The 15442-nt window shown below is 40.3% G+C and overlaps 1 protein-coding gene and 1 long non-coding RNA gene across 4 annotated transcripts; one reads left to right on the forward strand and one right to left on the reverse strand.

The window, feature by feature from the left end:
- Positions 1-398: 398 nt before the first annotated feature.
- Positions 399-6454, forward strand: odad1 (outer dynein arm docking complex subunit 1). 3 transcript variants are annotated; one of them, XM_086292674.1, is made up of 15 exons: positions 399-524; positions 1008-1076; positions 1164-1260; positions 1344-1533; positions 1614-1739; positions 1826-1939; positions 2078-2145; positions 2233-2420; positions 3695-3829; positions 3990-4072; positions 4394-4562; positions 4791-4954; positions 5037-5122; positions 6093-6192; positions 6309-6454. In XM_086292674.1, exons 2-15 carry the CDS (start codon positions 1010-1012, stop codon positions 6417-6419), a joined length of 1698 nt encoding a protein of 565 aa, XP_086148800.1. In that variant the 5' UTR covers positions 399-524; positions 1008-1009; the 3' UTR covers positions 6420-6454. The 3 variants fall into 3 exon arrangements, with proteins under 3 accessions (XP_086148800.1, XP_086148801.1, XP_086148799.1); XM_086292675.1 differs by having other exon boundaries at positions 1167-1260; XM_086292673.1 differs by lacking the exon at positions 399-524 and having other exon boundaries at positions 989-1076.
- A 956-nt stretch (positions 6455-7410) lies between these two features.
- LOC147330832 (uncharacterized) lies at positions 7411-9152 on the reverse strand. Its single transcript, XR_015129113.1, has 2 exons — positions 8959-9152; positions 7411-8472 (listed from the first exon to the last, which is right to left on the reverse strand). It is a non-coding gene; the product is annotated as an uncharacterized LOC147330832 (long non-coding RNA).
- Positions 9153-15442: the final 6290 nt, after the last annotated feature.

Raw genomic sequence — 15442 nt, forward strand, 5'->3', positions numbered from 1 at the left:
ATAGTTGTTATAGGGAAGTTCTTGGCTGGGGGACAGAGTAAGCACCATAATACACAAATACAAAGTATGTTAATAATTTTAAAAACGTATATACTTTTGTGTGTGTGTGTGTGTGTGTGTGTGTGTGTGTGTGTGTGTGTGTGTGTGTGTGTGTGTGTGTGTGTGTGTGTGTGTGTGAAGAAAATCCACAATTATATATTGTTTAAATAATTTAATCACAGCTGCTTTCAAGAGTGTTTCTTTTATATATTTATATATATATATATAAAATATATATATGAATACATTTCTCTAAATTTGTAGATTTCATAAAACCCACAACCACTATTGAATAAGAATGAAAGAATTGTTTAATCGTGTGTTTAATTTTTTAATAAATGATAAACTCATTGGTGAGAGCCTGCTGTCTGAAAGACTAAGCCCAGGGACTGTTTGTCCCAAAACACCTAGCAACGGTTGCTAACAACTCAGGCCTCTGTTACGGAAGGTGGTGAAGGGCTCGGTGGCCCTCATCGTTACAACAGGTAAGATAAGATGGTATTTGTCATTAATAACATAACACTCTTCTCGCGTAGCATTCGGGGGCAAGCTAACAATTTCTAAACTCAACATATTATATATATTACACAACAGCTGGCATGAAACACGCAGGTGTTTTTGGTAACCTGTTAACTTAGCTTAACTTAGTTACAGAAAACTACAGCAAGAGTTATGAAGATATATTTATTGTTTATTGTAAACGCACTGTAACTGTGTCATTCAAAGTGCACAAACCACATATATAATATAAAAAACAGTAAATAAATAATTGGGGAAAAAATGACTGATATGTCTCTAAGATTTAGGCTAAAGCTGCTTAAAGTTTTGACTTATTTGAACAAATATTCAGCGTCTAAGTTTAAAAGCAGAATATGAAACTAAACAGCAAGGGGAGAAGATGTAATATAATAATAAATGTAATGCTTTTTCCTCAAATAATTAGTCAGGGATGTTCATGTTCATTGTAGCCATGCCTCGAGGAAGATCAGCCGCAAGCGCACGCTCAGATAACAGTGAGGTTGATGTTGATGGAGCAGGTAAGGTTTTCTGTGTTGGTATTATTAACTGTTCTTATTTCGATTGAAACAGCTGTAACATCATGTGCACATGATATTGTTCTTAAGTAGAAGAGATCGCCAAATTGCAGAGACAGTTCAGGATCATGGAAGGAGATCTGCAGGCCTACAACATGCAGACCCGGAAACAGATCCGCAAACAACAGTGAGTAAAAGCTACACCTATACAACATAGTTAGGAGTCTGTGTATTTTTTTCTCTTCAGTCTCTTGTGTCATGTGGATAAAGGCAGGAGATAGAGGTGCTGCAGAAGGAGCAGGAGGAACTGCAACGAAACCTCGGTGCCTGTAACAGCTTGGCCCGTCAACAGCAGGAAAACAAGGACATCCAGACTATTCAGGTCCTGCTTGAGCAGAGAGAAATGCTGGAAGAGGAGCTGCAGAAAGGCAAAAAATGCCAGCAAGAGCTGAAGAAGGAGGTTAATTATGAGCTTTCATATTATTTGATACTTCCTCGTATTGTTTCATGCTTACCACGATTTTTATGTGCTGTTTTTAGATCTCCAGCATGGAGTCGAAGCTAGCAGAGTTGAGAAATGGAGCTGTTAGTAATAGTAACGCTCAAAGTTCCCCAGAACAGCGAATCCAAAAGTCCATACGCACTATGGAATACAAACTGAACAGAGTGAGTCACGAAGCACGCTACAGCCAAATACCCAGAAAAATGAACTAAATGTTAAATATCATGAAATTCATGTGTTCTTTGTCAAGGCCTTGACTCGCTTAAATGAGCAGTTGACCAAAAACAGCCAAGTGAGAGAGGAGCTGCATACTCTTTATATTGAGCGTGTTCGTTTTCAGCAACTACACAACAGGCTAAGCAAGGTCAGAGGTCACATCACATTTAATATGATCTGGAGGCAAATATTTTTGTTATTTGGCATTTATTTACTTGGGTTTCATTACATTTAAATAGCAGGTGCAAACTGAAAACATGTCTCCACATGAACATTTGTGTTATAGGAACTGCAGGAAGTACGCAAGAAAATTGGAGAAGTAATCAACCAGTCCTCTGCTGCTTATGACACAAGGTGAGATTTGAGATTCAGTTTCTATTAAGGGCAAAAAAATGTCCGCATGTTATTCAGTTCAAGCACTAATTGTTATCTGCACCTTAGGGTGGAGGCTCACTCCAAGGCAACAATGATAAAAGAGAAGGCACTGAAGGACCGTGACCAGTACAGCACTGAGTTGAAGGAGCTGGAGAGGGTTATTGCGCATGAGTCCACCCTGAAAACGTTCATGATCGTCAAGTGCAGTGATGCAGGCAGGCAGGACGACGAGCATGAAATGGGACCTGGACAATGTAAGAGGCAACCAGTGTGTTGTAGCTGCTATGTCTGTTTATATTAATGATATTAATCAAGTTATTCAATGAAATTCAGTTTTATTTATATATTGCCAAACCACAATAGCAGTTGCCTCAAGGTTCTTATTATTGTAAGTTAAAGAACTATCAATAATACATGTTATGTATGTTGTGACAGAGTTGATGATAATAATAGAACTAGACCACTTTACACTTATGCTTAACAAGTTTTCAGACAAAGATTAGTAATGTACAGTACAGTGCTGTATGTAACCCAGTCTACATGTAGCTAAAATGTAAGCGTAACACAGTGTCATTCTCACAAAGGATACAAGAAAGCTTTATGGTAGTTTGTACTGAAGTAATCTGGGAAACAGAAGAGTAGAGGGGAAATAAACTCACAGGAATGTAACCAGAAGTGACCAGAAATTACAAAACAACACAGGAATTGGCTTGAACCATAAACCCACCAAAAAAAAAAAACCATGAGAAGCCAACTGAGATATACATTTAAGCTGCCTTTTTTTTATTATTAAGTTGGAAACTGTGCTCTAGCAACATTACAGATGGTACTTAAATATGAATATTAAGAATGTTTCAAATGATAAAGTACACTATACAGTCTTAAGTACTGGGACACCTACACATTACATCTATAGGAGCTGCTTAGCAATGGAAACCCATGCCATGAAACTCCCGGTGCACAGTTTTTGTGCTGATGTTAAGAGAAGGGTTGAAGCTTCCTGAGCATTACTGGGGATTAATGACTTTTATACAGTAATTTCCACAGGTATATTTTATATAGAACACCTAAATTCAAAGATGAATCAGTGTGGCCTATTGCTTTTGTCCAAATGGTGTATGTTTATGTGGTCTTCTCCATCTCCATGGCTATGACCTGTAAATTGCCAAATCCTTTTCAGTGTTTCTTTTGGTCCCCAAAATTAAATTTTTCCTGCAGCAAAACTATTAACAAATTGTTAAATGTTAATATAGAATAACATATTTAAAAGTGCAGCAACAAAGCAGAAAATTCAGTAAAACAAGTTTGCTGTTGGCTTAGAAACCAGTAAAAATGGGAAGGCACAGTCAGTCTTGCCAGCGTGTCCCTGGCTGCTTTAATATAGATCTCAAAAGGATCGCTGTTGCATTTCTGGTTAGTGACTTAACTGTTCAAAAGGAAAAGAAGACTGTGTGTAAATTTCTTGGGGACATTTGGAACAAGTTTGGTCCAGACTGACAAGGTGGGGGATGGGCTTTGTGTTTCATAGCTTTGGAGCCAAAAGAGCAGTCCAGGATGGACTCTGGAGAAGAGTCACTGGATGCTCTAGAGGAGGCGTTTGAAAGGATTCGGATTGCTACAGGGGAGGAGAACCTGGACCAGCTGGTCACCAGGTACATTCAGGGTAAGTCTAACAAACCAGCTTTTTATCTCTGTGTTTTTTGTTTTTACTTTAGCTTACATTGTCTACATACAGTAAAATTCAATGTATGTAAGATCCCACTTGGAAAACAGGGATAATTGGACTTGGTGTCTCACTGCTGTGTTGCTGTTTTGCTCTTCAGTTGAAGACCGGAACTTTGCACTTTTCAATTTTGTTAATGAGCAAACCAATGAGGCTGAGGCACTGAAGGAAGAAATTAGCAAGGTAAGTGTGTTTTTCCCCCTTTAAATCACAAAAATGACATATTGTTTCCCAGTGCAGTTATGCAGTGTGCACACACTTTTGTTATACAATTTACAAATAAGCCATAAATAACAACAACAACAAAAAACTCTGAAAGACGAAGAAATATTAGGAAATCAGAATCAGAATACTTTATTGATCCCTGGGGGAAATTATTTTAGATCAAGGCTAATGATTAAGTTTAGGAAGTGTCAGGGTGTGCTGGGTGGGGAGGTTTGTTCATTTATGTTTTTAACGTGCACTGTATTTATTCTGTTTGTGCTGGAATTTGCCTCTCGGCAGATCAAACAAGACATGGAGCAGTTTCGGGTTAAAGGTTTACAGCAGGAACGACAGCACCAATCTTTGTTGCAAGATATTGATGAGCAACTAGAGGGAGTTTTATCTCAAAGAAAGGCCAACGAGAACCGAGCCAGCATCATAAGCGAGATCCTGGACAAGACTAAAACAGGTTGATTTATTTTGCATATTTTGTTATCATTACAACTAGTAATTTCTCATAACTCCATACATCCTTAAGGCTTTTTTTGCAGTGAAGGTCCCAATAATCATGAAAATTATCAAAGCTCTCAAGCAATCACAAGCAAAAACAAAAAGCTAAAACATGCTACTGCTGTCACCTGGATATTTATTAAAAAAAACAAATTAAACAGTTCATGGTTTCTCTTCCTTATCGCAGGTGTAAACAACATCTTCACTAAAGTAGAGTGCGACCGCTCAGCGATAGAAGATATGCTGGGCTCCTCCAGTGGGATCACTGAGAACAACATAATGTCCTACCTCAGCTTAGTGGAGCAGAAGACCAACGAACTGCTCACTGTGCAGGCTTTCCTCAGTACTAAAGTAATCAGGCTGGCCTTTTAACATATGTATATATTGTTTTCTTTCCTGTGATACAAAGATTCTGCATTTAAAACTCTTACAGGATCTAGAAGACCCAGCAGGCTTCCCTTTGGGTCAGAATCCAAAACTACTTCAGCAGAATATCAGCATCCAACCTGCAGTCAACAGGTCAGCTGTTTATCTGTTCATTTTGAAAACTGTGTATTTCTCCTTCTTCCTCCTCCTCTCTTTCAGCTTCTCCATTTAGGAGAAGCAGATCAACTGCTTCCTTCTCACTCTATCCCTAGCATCCTCCTTGGGCACACCAACCCATCTCAACATCCACAAATCCTCTCTGTGGTCTTCCTCCTCCCTGGCAGATCCATGTTTAGTACCCTTTTTCCAGTATATTCACTATCCCTCCTCTGCACATGTTCAAACCACCTAAGCCAGGGGTCTCAAACTGGCTGGTGTCCTGAAACTTTTCTATGTTACCCTGTTGCAACACACCTGAATATAATTAGTAGGTCATTAGCAAGACTATAGCACTTGACTGCACACTGAGGTGGCAATTCAGCCATTTGATTCATGTTACAGCAGCTCATGAATGAATGAACATGGTGCAATAAAAGTACTTTTAGAAGTATATATTTTTCCAAACATTTACATTTACTTAAATTTACTTCAGTAGGGTTAGGGATTGCCACTTCAGCATGCAGTCAAATTCTATGATCTTGCTAATGACCTAGTAATTTTATTCAGGTGTGTTGCAACAGGGACACATGGAAAAGTTTCAGGACACCGGAACTCAAGGACTGGAGTTTGAGACCCCTGATCCAAGCCATGCCTCTTTAACTCTGTCTCCAAACCGCTCACCCTGAGCTGTCCCTTATTGTCCCTAATAAGGGACAGTCCCTATTTTCCCTATTTCTTCATGTCCATCTTGGTCACTCCCATTGAAGACCTTGACATCTTCGGCTCTTGCGCCTCCTATCTTTTTATCAGTGCAACCATCTCCAAACCATACATCAAAGCAGGTCTCTCTGCTGTCTTGTAAATCTTTCTTTTTACTTTTGCTGTAGTCCTTGGGTCAGAACTGTGTATTTGCAAATAAATAAATGCAACGCATTGGGTTGATGAATGTGTGCATCTAACTTAGATCCATTAGCGTGGCGTATAATGCAGAAGAGTCTCCTGTTACTGATGAAGAAGAACGGCCACTCTCACAAGGGGAACTTCGCCAAAGGATAATGAAGGGAGTGAGTGCAGTAATAAGTCCCAGATGTACCCCAACATGATAATTTGGGATATATGCACTGGTCAGTTTTTGAAGCTCATCTGGGGGTTTTTTGGGGGGGGGTTTTTTGATTTCCAGGTTCTGGAGAAAGAGTTCTGCACGACAGACAGCAACAAGACCATCAAAGATCAGTCTGCAGTTCAGAGTCAGATCACACCCACCGGAAGAGGCAGTAATCTGAAACACTGACCCCACCAGTCCAGTAAAGATGCACATTTTAAAAACAGGATCATTGTCATTTACTGTACAGATCAGCGAAGGCCGTGATAGCTGATGGAACCAGCTACCACATGTAACATTTCAAAGCCTAATTATGTTGTATGTTTGTCATCTTTTATGATGAATCATTGGCATGGTCTGCTGTATTGTACGTAGCTCTGATTTGCTTAGGCGGGACTAATTAGCTTAGGAGCTATAAAGTCTCTAGTAACCAGCTGTCCTTTTGATGTGTTACTTGCCATCTGGCTTTGACTATACAATCCAGTTCCAGCACAGCCCTCCCTCCCTGGCAGCGCTTTATTACATGATACTTGCTGCCATGCTCAGACAAAAAGGTTGGGGGCAGCAGAACCTTTTGTAATTCTAATTGACATGCTGAGAATAAAAAAGGTGATTTTTTAGGACCTTTTAAGGCTCTATGTACTTTGGGATTTTAAATACATTCTTTTGAACAGAATAACAATGTTTATTTTCAGATATTATTTTGTTTATTTTACAAATGATGATCATTGAGAAGAATATGCAGGTAACTGGATGTTTTTGTTAACCAGGGGAAGGGGGGGGGGGGGGGGTGCAAATTAGATAGATATCATTAGTCAGAAGAGCATCAAATAAACTCTGAGCTCTGACTTCCCCTTTAGCTTTTTTTCTGTTGTCGCACATATCAACCATTTAACATCAGTCCCTTTTTCCACTCGGTCTGTTTGGAAGTGAAGGGAGACCGGGTACATTAACATATTATTTTCACGTGAGTCGGTAATATCAACAGCATTTTAAAAATTCTCTTTGATCCCCAGTTTGAAATGTCTCCTTATCCAAACATCCTGCATCAAATCTGTGTTCGGGGCAAATATGGCACGTACTGCAGAGAGCAACTTCCTCCAGCGGAGAAAATAGAAAATCAGGATGTGGGATTTATTTAAAGAAATATATTTGAACTCAGTGAAACAATAAACAAAGATTTTTACTATATTTAGATTTTAAAGGTCACACTGATGCCACTGTGCTTTTTTTTTTTTTTTTTACTTCGTGGGCTGAACAAGGCAAAGGGGGGTAAGTGGAGAAAACTGTACCTGTCTGGACAAACAAGAAAAGACACAATCAGGTCATTATGCTAATCATCTTCAGTTTTGTGGGGTTTGTTTTCTTTGTTTGCTTTAATTAGCCTCTCAGCTAAACCTTTCTTTCCTTATTTAATTTGACAGTAGCGATTTGGTGAAGTGAAACTGCTACTCCGTAAACATAAATGACTGATCAACCAGTGGCTCGGTTTGCTCAAGATAATCCCCCTGGTGCAGTCTTAACTGTGTCTATGAAAACAGATTATGAGAGATAAAAAGTGGTGCTGTGGCAAAGCAGAGGGGTGGTGGGAGATGAGATGGAGGAAGGCTGCTTTCTTTGACATTCGACTCTCACTTAGCCCCCTCCGCTGCCAAGAAATTCTCTGTGCACACGGCTCTCTGCATTGCCATAGAAACCTTCCTTTTAATCACAACAGAAACCTCATTTCCTGCTCCTGACAAAGAGTCCTCATTGCCTGTAGAGACCGCCCTGCATCAGCCATTTCCAAAGCCCACCTCCTTCTTCAGATCTCAACCTACCAGCAGCAGCCCTCCCTTTTTTTCTTTTTTTTACCCCTCCTCTCTTTATAAGCACATTTCCCACCTTTTCTTCTCCTTTAGCTCAGCTGCCATTTTATAGGTCTTTTTTCTTCATCTCTCCTTTTCTTTTTTTACTCCATTTTTTCCTTCTTTTTTTTTTTTTGCACTCTTTGGTTGAGGCTATTTTATTCAATTCAACTCAACTTCAGTTGGATTCAAAGATCTGTTCCTAGAAACACCTACAACACCCACAGTCATGCAAACGAGAACATGCAGGTACATGTGCTATTTATCCAAAGTTGCATCTGGCAGCTACGTGCTTCTCCGTCTTCAGTATGTGTCCAGGGCCCCATCTTTATCTGTTCCTCGTCTACAGCAGCCGATGTCCTCCTATGGCAGTAATTGTGTTCCTCTCAGTTCCTCTTCATAATAAAACAAAAAAACAAAGACACTGTTTAAAGAAACCGGGATTTTAAGTTCTGGTCAACTTTCATATCACAAAAGACTGAACTTTTCTTAAAAAATCTGCTCTGACTTGCTGACCTCACTCTTACTCTGGGGGCAAACTGTGCTGGAAGTACAATGCCTTGTTCCCGCCGACTATTACGGGACTGTTATCTGGACCAGAAAATACCCCTGTACTCTGTCTGCGCTCTGCCCTCCACCTCCTTCTCCTTTTCGCTCTTATTTGTTTATTTGGGAACTTTGCCAGGTATTTCCCCAGTCAGTCAGTCTGTCTGCACCCACAATGCTCCCTCCCCCATCGAAGCACCCCTCTCACTCACCCTCCCCTCCCCACCAGTGACGTTGCTAAGCAACCAGCCACCATGAGAGCCGGTGCATTTTCTAGCCAATCAAATCACTTGAGCCTATATTTCAAAGCGTCGAGGAAACGAAGATGATATCACCTTTTAAAATAAAGCCCTTCTTCATTCGCGTGGTTCACACGTTGCACGAAAGCTGCAGCTTCTTCTTACTGCGCATGTATGCCTCTGAGGACTGAGCTTTCAAGTGCCGGTGTCCCTCCTGCAAGTGCCGTCAGGCCACCGCTCGGTGGCAGCACGGCCGGTTCTCTGCTTACCACACATGAGCGAGTCTTTTTTTTTTTGTACTGCTGTTGCTAAGCAATCCTGATTCTCATACCTTACCTGTGAAACATTTGTGATTTCTTTTTTTCTTCTTTTTTCTTTTTTTTTACAGATGTCCCTGACACCATTTTGTCTTTGTTATCACCATTTTGCAAAGCACACCTATTGCCCACAATAAAGAGCTGCTCAACATCCGAGATTTTAACCCGCCAGGCTGGGATATTGTTGCAGTTCGGATATGTGTGCAGATAAACCCTGTGTGTTTTCTGCTGAAAATGAATGAGCTTCGGGTTAAATATTAGCCTTTGACAGTTTCAGTTGGCTTCATCTCATCATGCAGAAGGCAGGAAATGTGCTCTTGAGTGATTAGGCCTGCAGCTCTCGTCTTCCACTTTACCAGCAGTGGAGAGATCTGTGTTTCTTGTTCCCCATGTGTGCAGACCTCTTTCTCTTTTGATGTTTTACACATCATTCAACTGATCAAGTCTAATTTTTTTTTCTCGTTATCACTGATTTGTTTTGCCTTTTATTACTCTCCAGCCCCCCCCCCCCCCCTCCTGTCCCCCTGTGTGCAAGTCCCTCATCTCAGCTTTGGTTGCCGTGCAGATGGCTCTTTGTTGGTGCTTCACAATGGGTCTAAGGTCAGTGTGCCTCTTGCCATCCACATACTCAAAACTTCTTCACTCCAGCTGTCTCGTGGCTTTATTTGCAGTTCGTCCGAGCTGATTTTCTAGCACACATCATCTTGTAAACTGTTATATTGTGTTCTTTAATAAAGAGGAAGTCATAAAACCACACATGTAGCTTAGAGATAGCGTGGACATCCCAGTCTGCGAACACGTGAGCCGTTATGATCTTGTTTGCCGTAACTACACTACACCGAGGTCCTCTATGTAATCACCATAGTGCTCCTCACATTCGATGAATCTTAAATGACGTGTCAGTTTTAGTCGTGCTTGCTTTTGGAGGATCTCTGAGACAAACCAGACATCAGAATATCAGATCAGCCAAAGAAATAGAAATGCAAATCTACCATCTGCTCTGTGATCCCAAACTACCCCGTGTTCATCACTCAAGAGCCAATGTAATAGTTACAGACGGTTTTTGCCAGTAATATAGAGACAATAAGATACTTTGTTTTCAGAAGAGTAAACCAAGAAACAGTGGGGCAAGCTCTCACAGAAAGATAAGTGCAAACAGCACCTTTGAAAAGGGATTTTTCAACTGCTAATCTGCTAATCCCTCAGAATAAAAAGGAGATTAACCATTCTAATCTTTGACATCTTTAGAGAAACATGAGGCATCTATAATGATAATGTAAAGCATTGTATTGGATGCAGGTTACACTAGAAGTATAAAACAAAATCTGTGCAAGAAATCGCCAAGTTGTTCAGTGTGCAAAGAAAAAAAATTTTTAAACTGCCGGGCCCCGCAAGGTTGAGCAACAGAGCCATGAGGTCTCGAGGCCAGCGTGAAGCAGTAAAGAGCAGGTAGAGTGAAAGGCGGGAAACTAGAAGGAGGAGGAGCATTACTTGCAAAGCAGCAGGAATTACTGGAAATTTCCACTTTTCTCTGGCAACAGTTACATGGGTGGAGCTACAGAGGTGAAATAAATAAGGTAGACGAGTATGAGTTAAAATCAAGTGGTGAGGGTGGAGGAAAGCATGTCCTCCACCTTCCACTGTTAGATGTTAGGTTTAGGAAGCCCAATATGCATTTTTGTAGATCTTCATAGTATACCAGTGCTCTCAGTTGTTTTAACTTTACCTGCAGCACGGTTTCCTGTTTTATGTGTACAATCTCACAACAGATGTAAACAGATGTTTGCATTCTTTCTTATAATGCTTGTTCTGTCATGCATCCTTTTTGTTTAGTACTGCACTGACCGAAAAATGCCAGCATGTCCTGCTGCTTCTTCACTGGAATAATAATTTCTCAAAAATGGATCCTATGTTCAGTTTCTGATAATTATTTGGAAAAGAAAGCAACAGGAAACTGTGGAGGATTACACAGCGAACAGAGACATGTTTGCAGACAGATGACTTACACGAAGAGTTCCTGATAAACAGAGCACAGTGTCCTTGCCTCTGTACCATTATTACAGTACATCTGCACATCATATCAGTCGTACATTTGTTCACTCATTGATTTTTTTGAGTGCTTTTAGGCGTCAGATGCACACCATAACCATTAGCGTACCCCAGGTGATCCCTTTTTGCCCATCAGTTTTCTAAAGCACGTTCACCAGCCGTGCTAGCTGGGAGATGTAGTTCTCTGGTTTTACTTTCAGGCCATGCAACAACAAAACTAGCTGATTAGGTTTAAAGAAACAATCATGGTTCTGTTTACAGTACACTCATTTAACAGTAGTTAGCACCTCTTTGAGGGCTTATTTTGCCCAAATGTCTGATCGCAGTATTTCCTAATCTCATTCATTAATAATGAGCCTCTAAACCATTTAATCCTCTCTGTGGTAGCTGTTTTCCCCTCACCTGAATGGGATAAGACACCTTTTACTGAACAATAAAAATGTGTGCCTCAGTTTAGGAGAACCTAATTCTTATTTCATTTACCACACAGTTTTTCATTAGATATTATTTCAATAGCAACAGTGTTTGTAACATGTAGTGGGTTTTTTCTTTTATAGCAGAACACCATTGCATCATAATCATCACACAAAGGGATGGAGACATTCATTATCTGAATTATGTTGAATTAATGACAAACACTGCTTCACATGAAAGCACACAGACCAAAAGAGAAAAAAGAACTCTACATCTGCCTTTTTCCAAATGTTTGAAGTCTCCACAGACTAATGCAAAAATAAATAAATAAAGAGAACTGCAAGAACCTAGAGAATATCCAGCTGAAGCTCTGGCTTTTCTGTGCCCCAGCTTTCATATAATTATTCTGTAAACTGATTGTAAGCTCTGTTTTTTAGACATTTATTAATACACACTGCACTGGATGTTAAGGTATTGCTACAATAAAAAACATTATTGTAGTGGGGTGGTGGTTTAATTCCTGGCTCCTCTAACCTGTATGTCAAGTATCTTTGGGTAAGGCTACTTGACAGATGTTATCATACAGGTTACAGCCCTCGGCTGTGGTTTAGACAGTAGCTACTTAAGAAGGATGCCTGCAGTTATTATTACAAAACACAGTATGAGTTTTTCCACCACTTGGTCCATCTCTAATCACAGTGTGCTGGCTGGTGCTTCAATAACTCAGAGACCTATACTACAGGGAACATTAGCTTCTGTTAGGGACGCCCATGCTCACAGGTGAACGGGTAAAGAGAACATATTATACTGGAAAAGCACAACTGTTTCAGAAACACTGATTGCAAACTCAAAACAAATAGATTTCAGCATGGAAGGATTTTTTCTGTAATGGGGTATGACATGTTGCAGCGTTGGAAGTTACAAAGCTGACCCGCTTTCTGACATCCAAGACAACTACAGCTTGTACCGTCTTATCCAGTGACCAGAGAGGATTACCAATGACAAACTGGACGAGAACAAAGCAGGAACCAACAGCCACACATATCCTGAGAAGAATGTGGAGCTGGTTTCGCCACACCCTTAGGAAGCCTATCAATAACATCACTAGGCGGGCTTTAACCTGGAATGCACAAGAGAATATATGGTGTAAGGTGCTAAGACCAAAATCCAGAGCAGACGCCCCTGTGTGGATTTTAGGAGAAGATCGGAGAGGAGTGTGCTGGAGGAGTGTTGTCAGTGGCCTATGCACCAGCGATGAGAGATAGTTTCCAGAAATCTTTTGGCAAAACTACAAGTGTACAGGTTGTTATTTTTGTCAATGGTCAGTATATATGCTGTTAATTAAAGACCACATTTTCTCACACTTGTTCCATGACTGGGCACTTGACTCCCAGTGAGAAGTCAACTTTATGTTGCCTCTATATTCTATATAATCGGCAGCCAGCCAATGCTGGACACAAAACAAAAGAGCTCAGTTTGCCCCCACCAATTTCTCCAATTATCAGGACCCTTCCCCCCAGCTGATCCTGAGCTCTGCTCCACGATGAACCCCACTTTGTTCTTCTCTAAAGTGCTGACATTCCACAAGTCAGGTCTGTCCTTTGTCCACACGAAATTACCGGGCTGAACTAACCTGAATTAACCTGGGCAACTTCCCATCTTTTATCTTACAACCTCCAACCCCAGCAGGTAAGATCTTAGCACTCAAACGAATGTTTCCCCAGGCAAGGCTGAACGGGTACAAAATATTTAATTTATTTTCAAACATGAGTCACAGTGAACACAAAGAAGCTTTTATGCAGTATTACTTTCTGTGGTCTCAATAATTTTCAGTGCCATAAAAAGTTTTCCTGCGCCTGTGGAAAGTATGGTAAACACCGTTCATGGCAAATAAGAGGTTTATGAAAATCACTGCATCTCTGTTTTAGTTTTATGCTTGACTGTCCTCTCTGAGCTCCAGGCTGGTCTTTTCTTTTACCTGCAGAAAGCACAAGCTACCCATAGATAGATTTTTTTTTCTCTCTCTAGCATATTGTTGGCACGTGGAAACATGTCGAGGTAGGCAAATGAGAAAAAAAAAGACAGGAAATGATCTCACAAACACCTCCCCTCTCTCTGATTGCTCCCATTTTCCAGTTGCAGGAACAGAGTGAGTAATGCCTTCTGCTGCTTTTCAGTCTGCTCCACTGTTCCTGCCATGGATTCACACTAGCTTTTGCACACACTGAGCTCATTACATTGTGGATTCCTGCTTCAGTGCGCTGGATTCTCTTCTCCGTGGTCATTCGTTTCCCAAATCCAAGGACACTGGTGTGATGAATGCCTTTTTTTTTTTTTGCAGCTTTGCGCATGAATTTTCAACCTCGTTGTAAAAACTAATGCTCTATCAATACAATCATCCGATACCTTGTTTAATATTTATACCATCTAAATGTGCATCTTTCACACATTAAATTGGCAAGACCTGTACAGTTACCAGGTAATGTTATAGAATAATAAACTTAACATCATTTAAAAAGATCAAACTTACATCAGACGGAAAATGCATTTTTAAGTAGCAAGCCTGTAGACCGAAGCACAACCCTTTGATCTTTCGCAACGTAATTACACTCTTCATAATTGTGTTTCAGCCGAATGTGAGGTGAATGACAACATAAAGCCTGGAGGCTTCTTTAGAATCAGTGGCTTGAATGTTGGCATGCACAGAGACGATAACTGAGGCAGCATGGGATTAGATTTTAGAAGGTCTTAAAATTAGAGGGTGAACATATAGTTGTGTTGAGAAATTCTGCTAGGGTGTGTTGAGACAAGCACAAGACACAAACATTAGTTAGACTTTCTAGAAATGGTTCAAATTCAAATTATACATTATGTGAAACACATGCAAATATGGCTTGTGAAACGGCACAAACGAGTGGAAATGACGCCACATTAAACATAATTTACAAATGAATTCTGTGCGAGGTGGTGAAGGCCGGTGAAGGTTAAACAGCCCCAAAGTGGAGGATTTTTAGCTGTGAGTGTAATGGCACATATGTGGAGATTTTACCTGAGATAAAAATATTTTCCTTTGTATTCAACTGACAGTGAAGCAGTGACCAGATGTAGGCTTAAATTACAGACTTCGAGGCCCACAACGTGGTTTGCTACCACTTCCTTTGGTTTAACTGCTCGATGAGCAACTGCAGTGATGGCAAAGTAAGTTCATCTCAGAAATATTCTGAAGTGGAGCGCGTATAGTTTGGATGGAGACATCACGCGGCAGTACCAATTTTTTTTTTCTCTTAGTCAAGAGGAAATATAATTAGAAATGAAAATATAGCACCTCATATCAAACTGCAGGTAGTGCTATGGCAATAATGACACCAAAATCCCTCCACATATGTCTTTCTGAAGTTTTTCTTTGGACATTGGCTGCTTTTCCACTAATTTTCAGTCCAGTCCTTCTACCTTCACCATTTTCAAAGGAATGTTTTTTGCCTGTTAACACTGACCTATGAATCATTTCAACATAAAAAAAATGACTTCTAACTAAAGGGATGTGTAGATATGACAGACAACTTAGCAAAGAACCCATTATAAATTGAATGTTAGGCAATTTGTTACTTGCAAGCTGTCACAAAACACAGTTTGACAGACATATAATAGTATTTTCGCACCAAGCTGATCCCTAAAGAGCTGTTAGTGGAAGGCTTGACATATCTTGGCATGGTATGCATGTCTGTGCCAAAACATATTGGAGAAACTGAACAAGTTGAGCACAGAAGAAGAAGAAGCAGCATGCTGGAGGTGACAAACAG

The sequence above is a fragment of the Aulonocara sp. 'chitande type north' Nkhata Bay genome, linkage group LG5, assembly GCF_057382095.1.
Source record: "Aulonocara sp. 'chitande type north' Nkhata Bay isolate Kocher_YH1m ecotype deep benthic linkage group LG5, A_spYH_male_GT1.1, whole genome shotgun sequence".
NCBI classification, from domain to species: domain Eukaryota; kingdom Metazoa; phylum Chordata; class Actinopteri; order Cichliformes; family Cichlidae; genus Aulonocara; species Aulonocara sp. 'chitande type north' Nkhata Bay.

What these genes read in the sequence shown, in the direction of transcription:
- odad1 (XM_086292673.1), top strand. Translation starts at nt 989, where the DNA reads ATGTTCATGTTCATTGTAGCCATGCCTCGAGGAAGATCAGCCGCAAGC. An exon ending in AGCAAGAGCTGAAGAAGGAG is followed by an intron (nt 1,534 to 1,613) that starts GTTAATTATGAG and finishes TGCTGTTTTTAG; the next exon opens with ATCTCCAGCATGGAGTCGAA. An exon ending in TGGAATACAAACTGAACAGA is followed by an intron (nt 1,740 to 1,825) that starts GTGAGTCACGAA and finishes TTCTTTGTCAAG; the next exon opens with GCCTTGACTCGCTTAAATGA.